This window comes from Canis aureus, chromosome 24 (assembly GCF_053574225.1).
Source record: "Canis aureus isolate CA01 chromosome 24, VMU_Caureus_v.1.0, whole genome shotgun sequence".
NCBI classification, from domain to species: Eukaryota; Metazoa; Chordata; class Mammalia; order Carnivora; family Canidae; genus Canis; species Canis aureus.
The window spans coordinates 20,948,346-20,967,638 of NC_135634.1; the positions used below are offsets into that span (position 1 = coordinate 20,948,346).

The window sequence follows — 19,293 nt, forward strand, 5'->3', positions numbered from 1 at the left end:
AGTTATTTTATTCCACACCATCTAAACCAACAGCTTCTAGAGGGGAGGGTTATTTTTTATCTCTGTATCTCCACTCTCTAAACCATAGTAGTAAATATTTAAAGTATTGTTATTGATTTTAATGGATATCTCTGGAGTACTGTTTCTTCTCTTACAGTCCAAAGAACACATAATTTCCAAGAGATACTGTGCCCCAAAAGAAAGATTCAATGATCATCTATGTTTGTGAAATATGACAAAACCGCACTATACATCTTGCACAAATGAACTCCATTTACATTTGCTTATCCCCATTTGACAATTCCTTTTTTTGTAGCAAACATTAATACTTGAGAAATAAGAGTTCCCAGGGATATAGTTTTAAGAACTTTCCAATAAAAAGGTAAAGGTTTCCTCCAGGTTGTACAAACTTGCTTGATTCTCTTCTATCAATGGTATGGGGATCCCAGATGTCAACATAAAACACTCCTGCTCCAAATGAGTCACTAAGGAGATGGACTCTGAATGAAAAGAGCTAGGTTTCAGGGCAGCTGGCTGCGTAGACAGTTGAGTGACTCTTGATTTTGTCTCAGGTGTGATCTCAGGGTCGTGGGATCCAGCCCCACGTTGGATTCGGGGCTCCCCTGGCACTCAGCACCAAGTCTGTTTAAGACACTCTCTCTCTCCCTCTCCCTCTCCACCTCCCCTACCCCCACAAGCCTGTGCATATGTGCTGTCTCTCTAAAACACATAAATTCTTTTAAAAATTAAAAAGAAAAATAAATAAAAATAAAAGAAACAAGCTTCAAATGAATTTTGACGGCTTAATACTAATCTTTGGTTAAGGAGGGCACACAATGAGATGAGCACTTGGTGTTATTCTTTATGTGGGCCAATTGAACTCCAATAAAAAAAAATTTTTTTTTAATTAATAAAATAGGGATCCCTGGGTGGCGCAGCGGTTTAGCGCCTGCCTTTGGCCCAGGGCGCGATCCTGGAGACCCAGGATCAAATCCCATGTCGGGCTCCCAGTGCATGGAGCCTGCTTCTCCCTCTGCCTGTGTCTTTGCCTCTCTCTCTCTCTCTCTCTCTCTCTCTATCATAAATAAATAAATAAAAATTTTAAAAAAATAAAGCTTTAAAAAATTTTAAAAAATAAAAACAATAAAATATTAAAAATAAGTAACTACATAAATAGTCCTTGGACTTTCCCCTATTATACCATGATAAAGTTTTATCTTAACTGTTAGAAAGCGCAGTATGAGATTTTTTTTTTCATTTTTACCCGTTTATTTAATTCATTACCATATAGTGTATTATTAGTTTCAGAGGTAGAAGTCAGTGATTCCTCAGTCTTATGTAACAGCCAGGACTCATTCCATCATGTGCCCTCCTTAACGTCCACCACCCAGTTATCCCATCCTCCCACTCCACCCCTCCAGTGACCTTCAGTTTGGCTCCTATGATTAAGAGTCTCTTATGCTTTGTCTCCCTCAGTCTCTCCGGTTTAAGTTTTTCTCTTCTTCCCCTATGATCCTCTGTCTTGTTTCTTATATTCCACATATGAATGAGATCATATGAGAATTGTCTTTCTCTGACTGACTTAGGGTATTACGCTAAGTGAATTAAGTCAATATGACATTTTATTCTCAATTATACTAATTCTGGGAACCTAATGCACATCTACTTCTAAAGAAACCTGTTTGTATTCTAGTTTCTACTATCATTGCTATTTATGATTATTTTATAATTTAGACAAAGTGTAAATCAGAAATAAAAATGTCATGACTTATCAATAAAAATTCTAATACTAGATGAGCACTGGGTGTTTACATGTTGGGAAACTGAGTTTAAGTAAAAAATATTATTCAAAAATTCTAATACTGCTTTATACGGATTTTTTTAGTATAATATAAGCTACTAAATTAATTGCATATTTAGGGAATAATACCAAGGAGAAAGATAATATTGTCTGAAATATGCATAATCTATCCAAGTAGAACCAGGATTAACCTCATATGGCTTGCAGATATTCCAAAAGGAACATGATTACTGTACATATAAAGAAAAAATGTTTGTGAAAAAACCGACTTTCAATTCCTAACTTAGAAAATTCATTCCGAGGCACCTGGGTGACTCAGAGGTTGAACATCATTATCCCAGGGTCCTGGGATCGAGCCCACATCAGGATCCCCATAAGAGTCTGCTTCCCCCTGTGCCTAGCTCTCTGCCTCTCTGTCTCTGGGTCTCCCATGATTACTGAATAAAGAAATGAAAAAAAATTAGGAGACAAACTGAAAAGTCAATCTGAATCCTAGGAAATTAACATAAAATACAAAAAATATATTATCAATTAACAGGGATTGTCTTGAAAATCTTGAAATCTTTATCAACATACACCATAAAACAGTAATTGTAATCTCAATGCTTATGGAGGCAAAGCAGGTGACACGAGTCAGTGAAGAACCTAGTCGGGGACACGAGCAAACTAGAGACACATGCCTCATATAAAGGGACAGCCTCTGCACAGCATACCAAACAGCAGCATGGACTCAAGGTACGAGAAGTCATCTGTAAGAAAAGCTCAAAATCCAGAGTTCTACATGTGTGTCATAATTTTAAATCTTAGCTCAACTGACAGTGGAAACTAAATATATCTGGGAGCCACATTTAGTCTATAGCCTACTTGTGTTTTTCTATTCGCTGTGACTGTTTCCAACGGCTGTGCATAAAACAAATACTTGGACATCAATCCTTTCCTAAAGCATCAGGATCACGTTTTACCAACAAATTAGGCCCCACCTTCTAATGAAAATTGCTATGAAGACTCATAACACCTACTGTCAGAATTTTCCAATGCTTGTTTCAACTACAATCTATTTGTATTTACTTCCCTCAGATTGCTAACCGAACAGGCAATGAGTTCAGAGGAATGCTGAAGCAAAGTTATTAAAACAATTACCATCTGTATTGTCACTAACTACATGCTGAATGTTAAACACTACTGCCCTGATTATGCCAGGGCCCTGTGAATTTGAAAGACATCCTAAGATAGTCTTTTGCACAGCTTCAACTAAAAAGGAAGGTTCATGGATTTCTACTGCTGCTATTGGAAAAACCCTGCTTGTACTAATCAGAATGGTAGCAAAACATGTAAAATCTTTAAAGGGTCAGATGCTACTTATTAAAAGACTACTCATAAAGACTTCCCATCTGGGTGCCAGGGAATGATAGTTGGAGAAAAGGTAACTATTTTTCAAGCCAACACAGATGCCCAATAATTTCATCTCTAATTCTCATAGAGATACAGACAGATGAAAGAGTGGAAGGAAGTAGCCAGTATCAAACGTCAGCTCTTGCAAAGATTTAATATTTTTACATCTCTAAATTTGTATATGTATACTTACCCATTCAGTAGTTCTTAGCCAAGAGTTGTATCAGAATCTCAAAAAACTATTTCCAAATCTCTGTGTACACATGTTATTGGATTTACTCCGTCGAAAGCTTCACGGGACAGTTTTGGCTTGTATATTCTTTTAAAGTTCCCTAGTTGACTGTGATTCACCAGCACAATTCTAGCTGAGAACCAGTGCAGTATACAACCATGTCAGTCTCCTCTTTCACCTATGTGGCCAATTCTCCCTATCACTTGAGGATTCCGCCAAAAACAGAAATGAGTCATTTATCAAACCTGCATTCAATTTCCATGGCTAGAGGTTATAACAAGGAACAGTAAACTCAAAAATGCAACTTGATTCCATTATTTACACACTCCTCACTTCCCATCAAGACATTCTAGATTTGCAAGCAGAGTTTAGAGTTTTGTCTAAGTGGCTATTGCTGCCAAATATGATACTATGTCAGTTGATTATTTGTTCTTTCCTCTTCTTGGCCACTTTTTTAATAAATATTTTTATTTACTCCTTCATGAGAGACCGAGAGAGAGAGAGAAAGAGAGAGAGAGAGAGAGGCAGAGACACAGGCAGAGGGAAAAGCGGGCTCCACTCCAGTAGCCTGATGTGGGACTCGATCCTGGGACCACGGGATCATGCCCTGAGCTGAAGGCATATGCTCAATCGCTGAGCCGCCCAGGTGACCCTCTTCTTGCCCACATAATCAACCATCTGTTCACTGCCAATCTGATTTCCTCAGAGTCCTCCTAGAATCCATCTCTAGACAAGTTTACAACACACTCACTGGTTCCTAAAGTAAAAATTATTATCCCTGCAAATTGAAGAAACCTTACCTAAACATAAAAACTGAAGAAAGACAAACACAATGAAAAAAAAAACCTCTTCTAGTGATTTCCCCTCATTTGCCGATTTTCCAAATTGCTCGGCATATTTCTGACTCCTTTCTCCTTTTCCCCTCTTTTGTCCCTCTTAAGTCAAGGCTGATAAAAGATAACTCCGACCCTGTTAATAAATCGCTTTTTGATCAAAAAGGAACTTCTCAACGGCAGCAAGATTTGATACTGTAAAACACATTTGTTTTGTGTTTTAAGACAAAGCGTGTTTCCAACGCAAATTTTGCTTTCCTCTGTTGACACTAAATAATAAAACAAACTGGGTCAGAAAAAACTTTTGAAAATAAAGCTTCAGAACACATTCTGTGTTCTCATAAATATTTGCCATAAATACATAAAAGAAAGCTGCATTCTCTAATGCTTCTTCAGAGGTACCATTCTTTAGGGGCAACTGAGTGGCTCAGTCTGTTCAGCATCTGACTCTTGGTCTAAACTCAGGTGATGATCAGAGTCATAAGATCCAGCCCTCAGCCAGGCTCAGCGCAAAGTCTACTTCAGATTCTCACCCTCTTTCTTTCCCTCTGCACCCATACCACCCCCTGCTTGCACATGTTCGCTCACTTCCTCTAAAATAAATAAAATCTCATGGCTGAATAATATTCCATTGCGTACATATACCATGGATTACTCAGCAATTAGAAACAAAAAATACCCACCATCTGCTTCAACATGGATGGAACTGGAGGGTATTATGCTGAGTGAAGTAAGTCAATCAGAGAAGGACACACATTATATGGTCTCATTCATTTGGGGAATATAAAAAAGTGAAAGGGAAATAAAGGGGAAAGCAGAGAAAACGAGTGGGAAATATCAGTGAGGGCGACAGAACATGAGAGACTCCTAACTCTGGGAACCAAACAAGGGGTGGTGGAAAGGGAGGTGGGTGGGGGGTTGTGGTGAATGGGTGACGGGCACCAAGGGGTGGGGCACTTGACGGGACAAGCACTGAGTGCTGTGCTGTACGTTGGCAAACTGAACTCCAACTAAAAAAAATTTTTAAAAGAAAAAAAAAATAAAATAAATAAATAAACCCTGGAATGTGAGCTGGAAAGAAAAAAAGAAAAGAAAAGAAAAGAAAAGAAAAGAAAAGAAAAGAAAAGAGAAAAGAAAAGAAAAGAAAAGAAAAGAAAAGAAAAGAAAAGAAAAATATTTTTAAAAAAAGGAAGGAAGGAAGGAAGGAAGGAAGGAAGGAAGGAAGGAAGGAAGGAAGGAAGGAAGGAAGGAAGGAAGGAAGGAATATTATGGTGAGCCTGGGTGGCTCAGTGGGTCAAGCATCTCCCTCTGGTTATGGTCATGATCCCACTCCTGACATCAAGCCCCATGCATCAGGCTACCTGGCTCAGTGGGAAGGCCTCTTCTTCCCCTACCTCTGCCTTTCCTCCCTACTCATGTGTGCTCTCTCTCATGCTCTCTTTCTCTCAAATAAATAAAATCTTCAAAAATAAAAAGTATTGTTATTTAAAGCAGAAGCTTAGACAATTATTTCAAAATATTTTCATTCAGGAAATGCTTGAACTTCCAAATATGAAAAATCGACTCTATCTATGGCACGCAACAGTGTTTCTGCAAGGGCAGCCACTGAAGGTAATGCACGTCAAAGAAAGCACAGGGAGACTGGCGAGTGTGGTCATCACCAGCTCCCCATAGACACCTACCACCCCACTGAGGAACTACACAGGCTGAGCAGGAGCTACTCTCCAGAATGGGAGACCTCACCGTGGCACATGGCTGGCAGAGTGGCTACCAGCACAAGTAGATACCCCCTGTAGGATGTCATGACCTGATCCCCTTGCTCTCATCTTCTGAACCTTAGGGCCTAGAGCGCCCACGGCCTATTACAACTTGCTGCTTTCTCCTCTCGTTTACACTCACCCAAGCTACTCTCTGGGTCATGGTCTCCTACTTATCCCCAGAAGCATTCATCTCCTAAGCCCCCGCACAGCATTCGGCCTCCATCATCACCACACTCCCCTCTAGGCCTTCAATCCTTTCTGGGCTCTGAGAGCACCATCTACTCTCAGGCACTAATGGGAAGATTTTCTTTCTGGGGTGGAAGGGTGGCTAGCAGACAGAAAGTTGCCTTTCTATATGTATTACTTTTCTCTTTCCCTCCCCCTGGCTTGGTTTTGGAGTTGTTTCCATGATGACAGGACCTGATGTATAAAATTCCGTGTCCATGTGTTCATATATATGTGCCTATCTACATATACATGTACATATACATATATATAAAAAAAACCTTTTGAAGCTATATATATATATATATATATATATATATATATAAAGTCAAATACATTGTAAAAAAAAAAAGTTGATGTGTACCTTGTTTTTGGCCTCTATATCTGCTTTGTGTAAAACCAGCTTCTTTGCTATGGAGACGTTCTCTTCAGAGACCGCATAATGGAGAGCGGTGTTGCCCTCGTTGTCCGTAATACTTGTATCACTACGGTGTTTGAGCAGAATAGTTGCACATTCCTCTTCTTGGCATTGTACAGCCTGTCAGCATTACACCAAGAAACAGAATGTAAATTCTGGGAATTTAAAGGAAACATGCCACAAGTTTCACCAATGAGTTATGTTTAAATGCAACAAATGTTCATTCCAAGTACTTCAATCCAATCCATCTCAGGCAGATATAGCTGTGACCACGCACCTTCATTAGAGGTGTCCTGTTTTCATCATCACGGAGGTTGAGCTGGCATTTCCGGTCTACCAGGAGAGACACCACACCTACATGGCCACAGGAACAGGCCAAGTGGAGAGCAGTCCTATGATTGTGAAAGGACTTGTCAGGAAATTACAGTGTACCTTCTCAAAACATGCAAATTAATTCATATAATTGTAAATGTTAAATAGTATGTTATTCTCATGACTCCAAAACAAAGATTTAGTTTTCTTTGGAAGAAAGTACAATATTTATTAGTGATTATTCACCACTCTATTAAAAGAACAGCCTATCTGTTTAGGAAGAGCATGATCTCAGGAGGCAGCTCAACCTGGGTTTGATTCCTACTTTTACTCTGTCACTTAACAGTGACCACTTAGCCTTATCGCAATTTCCTCATCCACAAAATGAGCATAAAAATAGTCATCTCGGGTCACCTGTCTGACTCACTCTGAAGAGCATGGGACTCGATCTCAGGAGCCAGGGCTTCGAGGACACTGTTGGTTATAGAGGTTACCAAACAATAGTAATAATAAATAAAATAAAAGGTAGTTATCTCACAAGACCTCTTGTCGTGATCCTTAAGCGAGGATCCATGCAAAGTGTTTAGAATACTAGTTCCTATTATAACTATTACTACAACTTACAAAGACCCACTACAATTAGGTAAAATTATCCAATTATGCCTACTTTGCAGCTACGTTTAAGGATGAGCAAGAATACTCTATTTCAATGATTCCAAGATGCTCATTTTGTCACCTTTTAATATTCTGACATTGGAATCCAATTTCTAATTCAAAATGTCTTAAAACTATAACTGGAATGATTTTTAAAAATTTCTTCTTGGAGTTAAAAATAGATCTGCCCTATGACCCAGCAATTGCACTGCTGGGGATTTACCTCAAAGATACAGATGCAATGAAATGCAGGGACACTTGCACCCCGATGTTTATAGTTATGTCCACAATAGCCAAACTGAGGAAGGAGCCTCAGTGCCCATCGAAAGATGAATGGATAAAGAAGATGTGGTTTATGTATACAATGGAATATTGCTCAGCCATTAGGCACAAGAAATACCCACCATTTATTTGTGTAGACGTGGATGGAACTGGAGGGTATTATGCTGAGTAAAATAAGTCAATCGGAGAAGGACAAACATTATATGGTCTCATTCATTTGGGGAATATAAAAATAGGAAAAGGGAATAAAAGGAAAAGAGAAAAAATGAGTGGGAAATATCAGAAAGGGAGACAAAACATAAGAGACTCCTAATTCTTGGAAATGAACTACGGGGTGTGGAAGGGGAGGTGGGCGGGGGGGGGTGTGACTGGGTGACGGGCATGAGGGGGGCACTTGATGTGATGAGCACTGTTATTCTGTATGTTCGCAAATTGAACACCAATAAAAAATAAATTTACATTAAAAAAAACCCACAGGCTTTTCCTAAGGAATTCCCTTCCTCAGAGTCCCTCTTCCCCAAATGAATGTTAACATTTTCTTAAATTTCTTCTGTCAATAAAAGTACCTTTGTATCAAGAAACACACACACACACACACACACACACACACATTTCTTCTTGGCACATAAATAGTGGGGCATCATACAATCTACGGTGTGCCTTAAATGAAATAATGACATATACAGCAGGTCTGTTACACTTCTAGTCATATGCTTGGAATTATATTGTTCAAGAACTAAAATAATTTTTAGTTGAAAGCATTACGGGAATAGAGGACTAAAAGAACACAAGAATTTATTTAAAGTAACCCTTACTTTGATTTTCAAGGAATTTTAAGCCAAAAGAACTCAGGATTCAAAGAAATGGGAACAGCTCATTACATTTGGGGGGGGTGGGGAAGCTCATTTTAATTAATAGAAAATGTTTAGATTCATAGAAATCAAGTATTTCCAATTACCAATATTAGTATTTAATATTACTGAAATGTCAAAAGGGCGGGAAATCTTTTACAATTTCAGAAATGTTTTCCTTTGACAGGAAGTTCCAAGGAAAAGCTTCATGTGAGATTAAGTCCTAATACTTCCATTTAAAATTTCTCACCTTAGGGGCACCCGAGTGGCTCAGTTGATTGAGTGCCCAACTTTTGGTTTTGGCTCAGGATGATCTCAAGGTCGTAAGATGGAGCCCCACCTTAGGCTCCATGCTCAGGGTGGAGTTTGCTTGGGTTCCTCTCTCTCCCTCTGTCCCTTCCCTCTCCCATGACCTTCTCTCTCCTTTTAAAATAAACACATCTTTTAATATTTACAAAATAAAATAAAATCTCTCATCTTAAGATTGCCTGGCTGGCTCAGTCAGTAGAGCATATGTCCTTAAATATCGAGCCCATGTTGAGTAGAGGAGGGGCAAGAGGGCGGAAGAGGAGGGTCCCCAAATCACCTGTCTCCACCAAATTACCTAGAAAACCTTCAAATTATCCTGAAAATCTATATATTCAGCCTGAGAATTAAAGAGAGAACACCTGGAATGCTACAGTGAGAAGAGTTCGCGCTTCTATCAAGGTAGGAAGACGGGAAAAAAGAAATAAACAAAGGCCTCCAAGGGGGAGGGGCCCAGGACGAGCCGGGCTGAGGCCGGGGCGAGTGTCCCCAGGACAGGAGAGCCCCGTCCCGGAGACGCAGGAGCTGCACCGACCTTCCCGGGCGGAAAGGGGCTCGTGGGGAGGTGGAGCAGGACCCAGGAGGGCGAGGATGCCCTCGGGTTCCCTGGGACAGTAACAGAGCAACTGCGCGCCCAGGAGAGTGCGCCGAGCTCCCTAAGGGCTGCAGCGCGCACGGCGGGACCCGGAGCAGCTCGGAGGGGCTCGGGCGGCGGCTCCGCGGAGGGGGCTGCGGGGCGGGAGCAGCTCGGAGGGGCTCGGGCAGAGGAAGAGGCTCCGTGCGGAGGGGGCTGCGCGGTTCCAGGAGCAGCTCGGGGGTGCTCGGGCGGCGGCTCCGCGGAGGGGGCTGCGCGGCCCGGGAGCGCGAATCCACCAGCGCAGGCTCCGGAGCACAGGGCGCCGGGACACAGCCCAGGATCCCGCCTCCCCCGGGACAGGCAGAGGCCGGGAGGGCCCAGGACAGCGAGGACGCTCCTGCCCCAGCTGAGCAGATCAGCGGCCCCGCCCCGGAGCCTCCAGGCCCTGCAGACGGAGTTCCTGCCGGAGCTGAATCCAGGTTTCCAGAGCTGCCCCGCCACTGGGGCTGTTCCTCCTGCGGCCTCACGGGGTGAACAACCCCCACTGAGCCCTGCACCAGGCAGGGGCACAGCAGCTCCCGCAACTGCTAACACCTGAAAATCAGCACAACAGGCCCCTCCCCCAGAACACCAGCTAGACTGACAACTTCCAGGAGAAGCCAAGGGACTTAAAGTACACAGAATCAGAAGATACTCCCCTGTGGTTCTTTTTTTTTGTTTTGTTTTGTTTTGCTTTTTGATTTGTTTCCTTCCCCCACCCCCTTTTTTTCTCCTTTCTTTTTCTTTCTCTTTTTCTTCTTTTTTTTTTTTTCGTTTTTTTTTTTCTTTTTCTTCCCTTTTTTTTTCTCTTTCTCTTTTCTTTCCTTCTTTCTCTCCTCTCTTTTTCTCTTTTTCCCAATACAATTTGCTTTTGGCCACTCTGCACTGAGCAAAATGACTAGAAGGAAAACCTCACCTCAAAAGAAAGAATCAGAAACAGTCCTCTCTCCCACAGAGTTACAAAATCTGGATTACAATTCAATGTCAGAAAGCCAATTCAGAAGCACTATTATACAGCTACTGGTGGCTCTAGAAAAAAGTATAAAGGACTCAAGAGACTTCATGACTGCAGAATTTAGAGCTAATCAGGCAGAAATTAAAAATCAATTGAATGAGATGCAATCCAAACTAGAAGTCCTAACGACGAGGGTTAACGAGGTGGAAGACGAGTGAGTGACCTAGAAGACAAGTTGATAGCAAAGAGGGAAACTGAGGAAAAAAGAGACAAACAATTAAAAGACCATGAAGATAGATTAAGGGAAATAAACGACAGCCTGAGGAAGAAAAACCTACGTTTAATTGGGGTTCCCGAGGGCGCCGAAAGGGCCAGAGGGCCAGAATATGTATTTGAACAAATTCTACCTGAAAACTTTCCTAATCTGGGAAGGGAAACAGGCATTCAGATCCAGGAAATAGAGAGATCCCCCCCTAAAATCAATAAAAACCGTTCAACACCTCGACATTTAATTGTGAAGCTTGCAAATTCCAAAGATAAGGAGAAGATCCTTAAAGCAGCAAGAGACAAGAAATCCCTGACTTTTATGGGGAGGAGTATTAGGGTAACAGCAGACCTCTCCACAGAGACCTGGCAGGCCAGAAAGGGCTGGCAGGATATATTCAGGGTCCTAAATGAGAAGAACATGCAACTAAGAATACTTTATCCAGCAAGGCTCTCATTCAAAATGGAAGGAGAGATAAAGAGCTTCCAAGACAGGCAGCAACTGAAAGAATATGTGACCTCCAAACCAGCTCTGCAAGAAATTTTAAGGGGGACTCTTAAAATTCCCCTTTAAGAAGAAGTTCAGTGGAACATTCCACAAAAACAAGGACTGAATAGTTATCATGATGACAACTCATATCTCTCAATAGTAACTCTGAATGTGAACGGGCTTAATGACCCCATCAAAAGGCGCAGGGTTTCAGACTGGATAAAAAAGCAGGACCCATCTATTTGCTGTCTACAAGAGACTCATTTTAGACAGAAGGACACCTACAGCCTGAAAATAAAAGGTTGGAGAACCATTTACCATTCGAATGGTCCTCAAAAGAAAGCAGGGGTAGCCATCCTTATATCAGATAAACTAAAATTTACCCCGAAGACTGTAGTGAGAGATGAAGAGGGACACTATATCATACTTAAAGGATCTATTCAACAAGAGGACTTAACAATCCTCAATATATATGCCTCGAATGTGGGAGCTGCCAAATATATAAATCAATTATTAACCAAAGTGAAGAAATACTTAGATAATAATACACTTATACTTGGTGACTTCAATCTAGCTCTTTCTATACTCGATAGGTCTTCTAAGCACAACATCTCCAAAGAAACGAGAGCTTTAAATGATACACTGGACCAGATGGATTTCACAGATATCTACAGAACTTTACATCCGAACTCAACTGAAAACACATTCTTCTAAAGTGCACATGGAACTTTCTCCATAATAGACCACATATTGGGTCACAAATCGGGTCTGAACCGATAGCAAAAGATTGGGATCGTCCCCTGCATATTCTCAGATCATAATGCCTTGAAATTAGAACTAAATCACAACAAGAAGTTTGGAAGGACCTCAAACACGTGGAGGTTAAGGACCATCCTGCTAAAAGATGAAAGGGTAAACCAGGAAATTAAGGAAGAATTAAAAAGATTCATGGAAACAAATGAGAATGAAGATACAACCATCCAAAATCTTTGGGATGCAGCAAAAGCAGTCCTAATGGGGAAATACATCGCAATACAAGCATCCATTCAAAAACTGGAAAGAACTCAAATACAAAAGCTAACCTTACACATAAAGGAGCTAGAGAAAATACAGCAAATAGATCCTACACCCAAGAGAAGAAGGGAGTTAATAAAGATTCGAGCAGAACTCAACGAAATCGAGACCAGAAGAACTGTGGAACAGATCAACAGAACCAGGAGTTGGTTCTTTGAAAGAATTAATAAGATAGATAAACCATTAGCCAGCCTTACTAAAAAGAAGAGACAGAAGACTCAAATTAATAAAATCATGAATGAGAAAGGAGAGATCACTACCAACACCAAGGAAATACAAACGATTTTAAAAACATATTATGAACAGCTATACGCCAATAAATTAGGCAATCTAGGAGAAATGGACGCATTCCTGGAAAGCCACAAACTACCAAAACTGGAACAGGAAGAAACAGAAAACCTTAACAGGCCAATAAGCAGGGAGGAAATTGAAGCAGTCATCAAAAACCTCCCAAGACACAAGAGTCCACGGCCAGATGGCTTCCCAGGGGAATTTTATCAAACGTTTAAAGAAGAAACCATACCTATTCTCCTAAAGCTGTTTGGAAAGATAGAAAGAGATGGAGTACTTCCAAATTCGTTCTATGAGGCCAGCATCACCTTAATTCCAAAACCAGACAAAGACCCCACCAAAAAGGAGAATTACAGACCAATATCCCTGATGAACACGGATGCAAAAATTCTCAACAAGATACTGGCCAATAGGATCCAACAGTACATTAAGAAAATTATTCACCATGACCAAAGTAGGATTTATCCCTGGGACACAAGGCTGGTTCAACACCCGTAAAACAATCAATGTGATTCATCATATCAGCAAGAGAAAAACCAAGAACCATATGATCCTCTCAATACATGCAGAGAAAGCATTTGACAAAATACAGCATCCATTCCTGATCAAAACTCTTCAGAGTGTAGGGATAGAGGGAACATTCCTCGACATCTTAAAAGCCATCTATGAAAAGCCCACAGCAAATATCATTCTCAATGGGAAAGCACTGGGAGGCTTTCCCCTAAGATCAGGAACATGACAGGGATGTCCACTCTCACCACTGCTATTCAACATAGTACTGGAAGTCCTAGCCTCAGCAATCAGACAACAAAAAGACATTAAAGGCATTCAAATCGGCAAAGAAGAAGTCAAACTCTCCCTCTTCGCCGATGACATGATACTCTACATAGAAAACCCAAAAGTCTCCACCCCAAGATTGCTAGAACTCATACAGCAATTCCGTAGCGTGGCAGGATACAAAATCAATGCCCAGAAATCAGTGGCATTTCTCTACACTAACAATGAGACTGAAGAAAGAGAAATTAAGGAGTCAATCCCATTGACAATTGCACCCAAAAGCATAAGATACCTAGGAATAAACCTAACCAAAGATGTAAAGGATCTATACCCTCAAAACTATAGAACACTTCTGAAAGAAATTGAGGAAGACACAAAGAGATGGAAAAATATTCCATGTTCGTGGATTGGCAGAATTAATATTATGAAAATGTCAATGTTACCCAGGGCAACATACACATTTAATGCAATCCCTATCAAAATACCATGGACTTTCTTCAGACAGTTAGAACAAATTATTTTAAGATTTGTGTGGAATCAGAAAAGACCCTGAATAGCCAGGGGAATTTTAAAAAAGAAAACCATATCTGGGGGCATCACAATGCCAGATTTCAGGTTGTACTACAAAGCTGTGGTCATCAAGACAATGTGGTACTGGCACAAAAACAGACACATAGATCAGTGGAACAGAATAGAGAATCCAGAAGTGGACCCTGAACTTTATGGTCAACTAATATTCGATAAAGGAGGAAAGACTATCCACTGGAAGAAAGACAGTCTCTTCAATAAATGGTGCTGGGAAAATTGGACAGCCACATGCAGAAGAATGAAACTAGACCACTCTCTTGCACCATACACAAAGATAAACTCAAAATGGATGAAAGATCTAAATGTGAGACAAGATTCCATCAAAATCCTAGAGGAGAACACAGGCAACACCCTTTTTGAACTCGGCCACAGTAACTTCTTGCAAGATACATCCACGAAGGCAAAAGAAACAAAAACAAAAATGAACTATTGGGACTTCATCAAGATAAGAAGCTTTTGCACAGCAAAGGATACAGTCAACAAAACTAAAAGACAACCTACAGAATGGGAGAAGATATTTGCAAATGACATATCAGATAAAGGGCTAGTTTCCAAGATCTATAAAGAACTTATTGGCACTTCCGGCGTGGCACGCCTCTACCGGTCGCCTGCCGAGCGGACGGAGTGCGGTCCCGAACCCAGCCCGCCTCCCAGCCCCTGCTGTGGGCGCGGCTGCACCATGGAACGCCTCGATAAAGCGGCGCTGAATGCGCTGCAGCCGCCCGACTTCAGAAATGAAAGTTCATTAGCATCTACCCTGAAGACGCTCCTGTTCTTCACAGCTTTAATGATCACTGTACCTATTGGGTTATATTTCACGACTAAGTCTTATGTTTTTGAAGGCGCCTTTGGGATGTCCAATAGGGACAGCTATTTTTATGCTGCTATTGTTGCGGTGGTCGCCGTCTACGTGGTGTTGGCCCTCTTTGTTTATGTGGCCTGGAATGAAGGCTCACGACAGTGGCGTGAAGGCAAACAGGATTAAGTTGAACATCACCTTTTGATAGCATTAAATTGATTTTTTAAAATGGTAAAAAAAAAAAAAAAAAGAACTTATTAAACTCAACACCAAAGAAACAAACAATCCAATCATGAAATGGGCAAAAGACATGAACAGAAATCTCACAGAGGAAGACATAGACATGGCCAACATGCATATGAGAAAATGCTTTGCGTCACTTGCCATCAGGGAAATACAAATCAAAACCACAATGAGATACCACCTCCCACCAGTGAGAATGGGGAAAATTAACAAGGCAGGAAACAACAAATGTTGGAGAGGATGCGGAGAAAAGGGAACCCTCTTATACTGTTGGTGGGAATGTGAACTGGTGCAGCCACTCTGGAAAACTGTGCGGAGGTTCCTCAAAGAGTTAAAAATAGACCTGCCCTACGACCCAGCAATTGCACTGTTGGGGATTTACCCCAAAGATACAAATGCAATGAAACGCCGGGACACCTGCACCCCGATGTTTCTAGCAGCAATGGCCACGATAGCCAAACTGTGGAAGGAGCCTCGGTGTCCAACGAAAGATGAATGGATAAAGAAGATGTGGTTTATGTATACAATGGAATATTACTCAGCCATTAGAAATGACAAATACCCACCATTTGCTTCAACGTGGATGGAACTGGAGGGTATTATGCTGAGTGAAGTAAGTCAGTCGGAGAAAGACAAACATTATATGTTCTCATTCATTTGGGGAATATAAATAATAGTGAAAGGGAATATAAGGGAAGGGAGAAGAAATGTGTGGGAAATATCAGAAAGGGAGACAGAACGTAAAGACTGCTAACTCTGGGAAACGAACTAGGGGTGGTAGAAGGGGAGTAGGGCGGGGGGTGGGAGTGAATGGGTGACGGGCACTGGGGGTTATTCTGTATGTTAGTAAATTGAACACCAATAAAAAATAAATTAAAACAAAAAAGAATCAAAGCTTTAAAACCTAAATACATAAAATTTCTCATCTTGCTCATACAGGACAACATGAAGTCTTCTTAAGATTGAAAAGATCCTGAGTAGACTATGTCTGCTACATATCCTGTGTTCAGGTTCTGTTTGAGAAATAAATGGACTGAAAGAATACATAAATACATTTGGAGAGCTCAATAGTTTTTAAAGATTTATCTATTTCTTTGAGAAAGAGAGAATGCATGAGTGTGGTGAAGGGCAGAGGGAGAGGGAGACAATCTCAAGCAGTCTCCCCATTGAACATGGATCCCGACAGGGGGCTCAACCCCACAATCCTAAGATCATGACCAGAGCCAAAATCAAGAGTCTGATGCTCAACAAACAGCCACCAAGGCACCAGGAGAGTTCAGTACTTTTAAAGAAAACTTTTGTAAAGTAAACTAATACTTTTGAAATAACAATAAAAATTTATGTTTGCTATTTTTAAATTTTTTTTCAGAAGAGGGATACAACAAAAATTCTATACGCTTTCACAATATCATTTATATTTTTTATTTTCATAAGGATTTAACTAAAACGAAATTATTGTTAATCATTTACTTATTACATGTTATAAAGCTGCACATAATACCATATGTATATATTTAATGTATGCATAATAAAAGTTAACAATACAGATAAAAATATTCCCCTTACTTCTGAAAAGGCTAAAAGTTGTCAGAAAATACCAATCCTCGGCCATCAAATTTTTTTAAATAGAAAGAGGGGCACCTATGTGATTCAATCAGTTAGGCATATGCCTTCGGCTCAAGTCATGGACCTGGAGTCCTGGGATCGAGCCCTACATCATCAGGCTCCCTGTTCCACGGGGTTTCTGCTTGTTCCCCTGCCCCTCACTGCTGCTTGTGTGCCTGGTCTCTCTCTCAAATGAATCAATAAAATCTCTTAAAAGTAAATAAGTAGAAACTATTTTTTGTCTACACAAGATTCATATTCTTACTGTTCTCCTGGATTACTTCATTGATAATAAATCTTTGTTGGAATTTTTATGTATCTTTCCTATAGAAATCACAGATTTAAGAAAATGAAAAAATTCACTTAGAATCCAAATGTTCGAAGATAACTAATTTCATATTTTGCTCATCTTTTTGGCTAACACAAAACCATTGTCTGCTTTTGTGTTTGCATCATCAAAACAATTTTTCTCTCATTTAATGATCCACTAAAGTACAGCTTTGCATGTTAATGTGTATCAATTATCTTTGCCACATTCAGTGGTCACATAGTAGTCCAGCCTATGGATACACTGCCATTTATTTATGGCCAGTAAGTGGCCATTAAGTGACTTCTTAATACACTGCTATTGTAAATAGTGCTGAGAATAGCATATTGTATATTATTTATTTCTAATTATTTCCTAAAGATATTTTACATCAATAAACTTCATGGCTAAAGCTTATTTTTCAATGTGGTGTGGTGCTTAACCACCAAACTATCCGAAAAGTCCAAAACAACTTAAATTTTAAGCAGTAGTATAGGTAACATCATTCCTTATCTTCACAAAGCTTGAGATGGAAAATGGGATTTTATTCTTTTTTCTTTATATTTTATTTCATTTATTTGAAATTAAGAACACCAGCAGAGGGAGGGGGAAAGAGAAAAAGCAGACTCCCCACTGAGCAGGGAGCCTCACCAGGGGCTAAGTCCCACGACCCAGAGATCATGACCCTGAGAGGAGGTCAGAAGAGGCCAACTGACTCAGCCATCCAGGGGCCCCTATCTCATTCCTTTAATAACTTCCCTGTAAAACGAAGATATATGTTCTTTTTCTGATAAACCTATGTTGTAAATATTTTGCAAGTACATTCTCTTTTACTTTGTTAGTATTACTTTCTGATACAGAGGGGTTTTTTTATGTGGCTGAATCAACCTCCAGAATTTTTGCTTTTAATGTCATGAGCCCCTCTGCCGCCCGCCCCGCCTCCTCCCGCCCGCCTGCCTCAAAAGCCCTGTTACCTGTTCCTCTTGTCCCTTTCATTTGAGCCGTTTAAACCAAAATACAGTACCCGCTCCATTTTTTTTACATTCCCCGTGATCGCAGCTTTGTGGATTTTTCTAAGATCTTGACTCTCGATGTGGTACCTGGGGCCGGAATGAGTCACAGGTGGCAAACTGGCCTTCCGAGGCCTGATGCCGAAGGGCACCGTGCCCCCCCCCAACCACATTGTAAATCTCTTTTGCAGAACGAAGCCAACAGGCTTCAGTGACACAGGTTTCACCGCCTCTAGTGCGATACACTCCCGCGCCAGCAATAAGGCAAGTGGGCCTCGCCTCAACGTCCCAGGGACTAAGCCCAACGACTTAGAATCTTCCTACGCAGAACCACCGTAACCTAGCAACGCTAACCGCCAATGCGCCTGCGCACCTCAGAAGAGGCATTCCTGCGCATGCGCACAGAGGTCACTGGCCAAGGGTGCCCAAAGCATATGCGCGAGGAGGCCCAAGCCTCTCAAATCTCTGCGATCCCCTGTGAGCTGGGCTGGCTTCCCTTCAGACGTTGGTGGGAAGGCTGAGCGTTTGGGGACATTTGCAAAAGCCTCTGGGGTGTGGAAAAGTAGTCTTCCGGGCCCCTGAGTGGCTCAGTGGTTGAGCGTCTGTCTGCCTTTGGCTTCGGTCATGATCCGGGGGGTCCTGGGATCAAGTCTTGCATCGCACACCCCACAGGGAGCCTGCTTCTCCCTCTGTCTATGTCTCTGCCTCTCTCTGTATCTCTCATTTGAAAATAAATATAATCTTGAAAAAAAATGTATCTCAAAGGAACTTCAAAGAATTGAGAAGGAATAATTCTAACTACAAGAAGTGATTAAAAATGAGACTATAAGCAGCTGATGAATTACACTAATCCCACTAAAAAACAGGCTTCAATAGTTTAATGATTAATATCAAATATGAATCTTTTCTCCATCCTAAGATGTATCATGATAACTTCATCAAAAATCATAATTGTGGAAAGAAGACAAGCAGAAAAGTAATTTCTAGAATGAATTTCTAGAAAAAGTTATTAGAAGATGCTGGAAGACTGTGTAGGAAAGTCTCCTGGGTGATTTGGCGGGGAGAACACTGTGATGCTCCGGGCTCAGAGATGCCAGGCAGGAGGATGCCGAACACCTCAACACTGAGAGGGGCTCTTTTCCTTTATCCCCTGGGACAGCAGACCCCAAGGAGCCCCCAGGAAAGAAAGCCACTGTACTCTGTAATCC

At 41.1% G+C, this 19,293-nt stretch overlaps 1 protein-coding gene and 1 pseudogene across 1 annotated transcript in view; one reads left to right on the forward strand and one right to left on the reverse strand.

Moving 5' to 3' along the window:
• Positions 1–18,482, reverse strand: part of LOC144296613 (uncharacterized) — a 154,954-nt gene extending 136,472 nt beyond the window's left edge. Inside the window, exons 1-4 of the mRNA XM_077869705.1 lie at positions 18,459–18,482; positions 18,050–18,405; positions 6,939–7,053; positions 6,608–6,781 (exon numbers count right to left, since the gene is read on the reverse strand). Coding sequence (XP_077725831.1) covers positions 6,608–6,781; positions 6,939–7,053; positions 18,050–18,405; positions 18,459–18,482 — 669 coding nt within the window. The remainder of the gene's footprint in view (positions 1–6,607; positions 6,782–6,938; positions 7,054–18,049; positions 18,406–18,458) is intronic.
• On the forward strand, positions 14,702–15,156 carry LOC144296471 (vacuolar ATPase assembly integral membrane protein VMA21 pseudogene; annotated as a pseudogene).
• Positions 18,483–19,293: the final 811 nt, after the last annotated feature.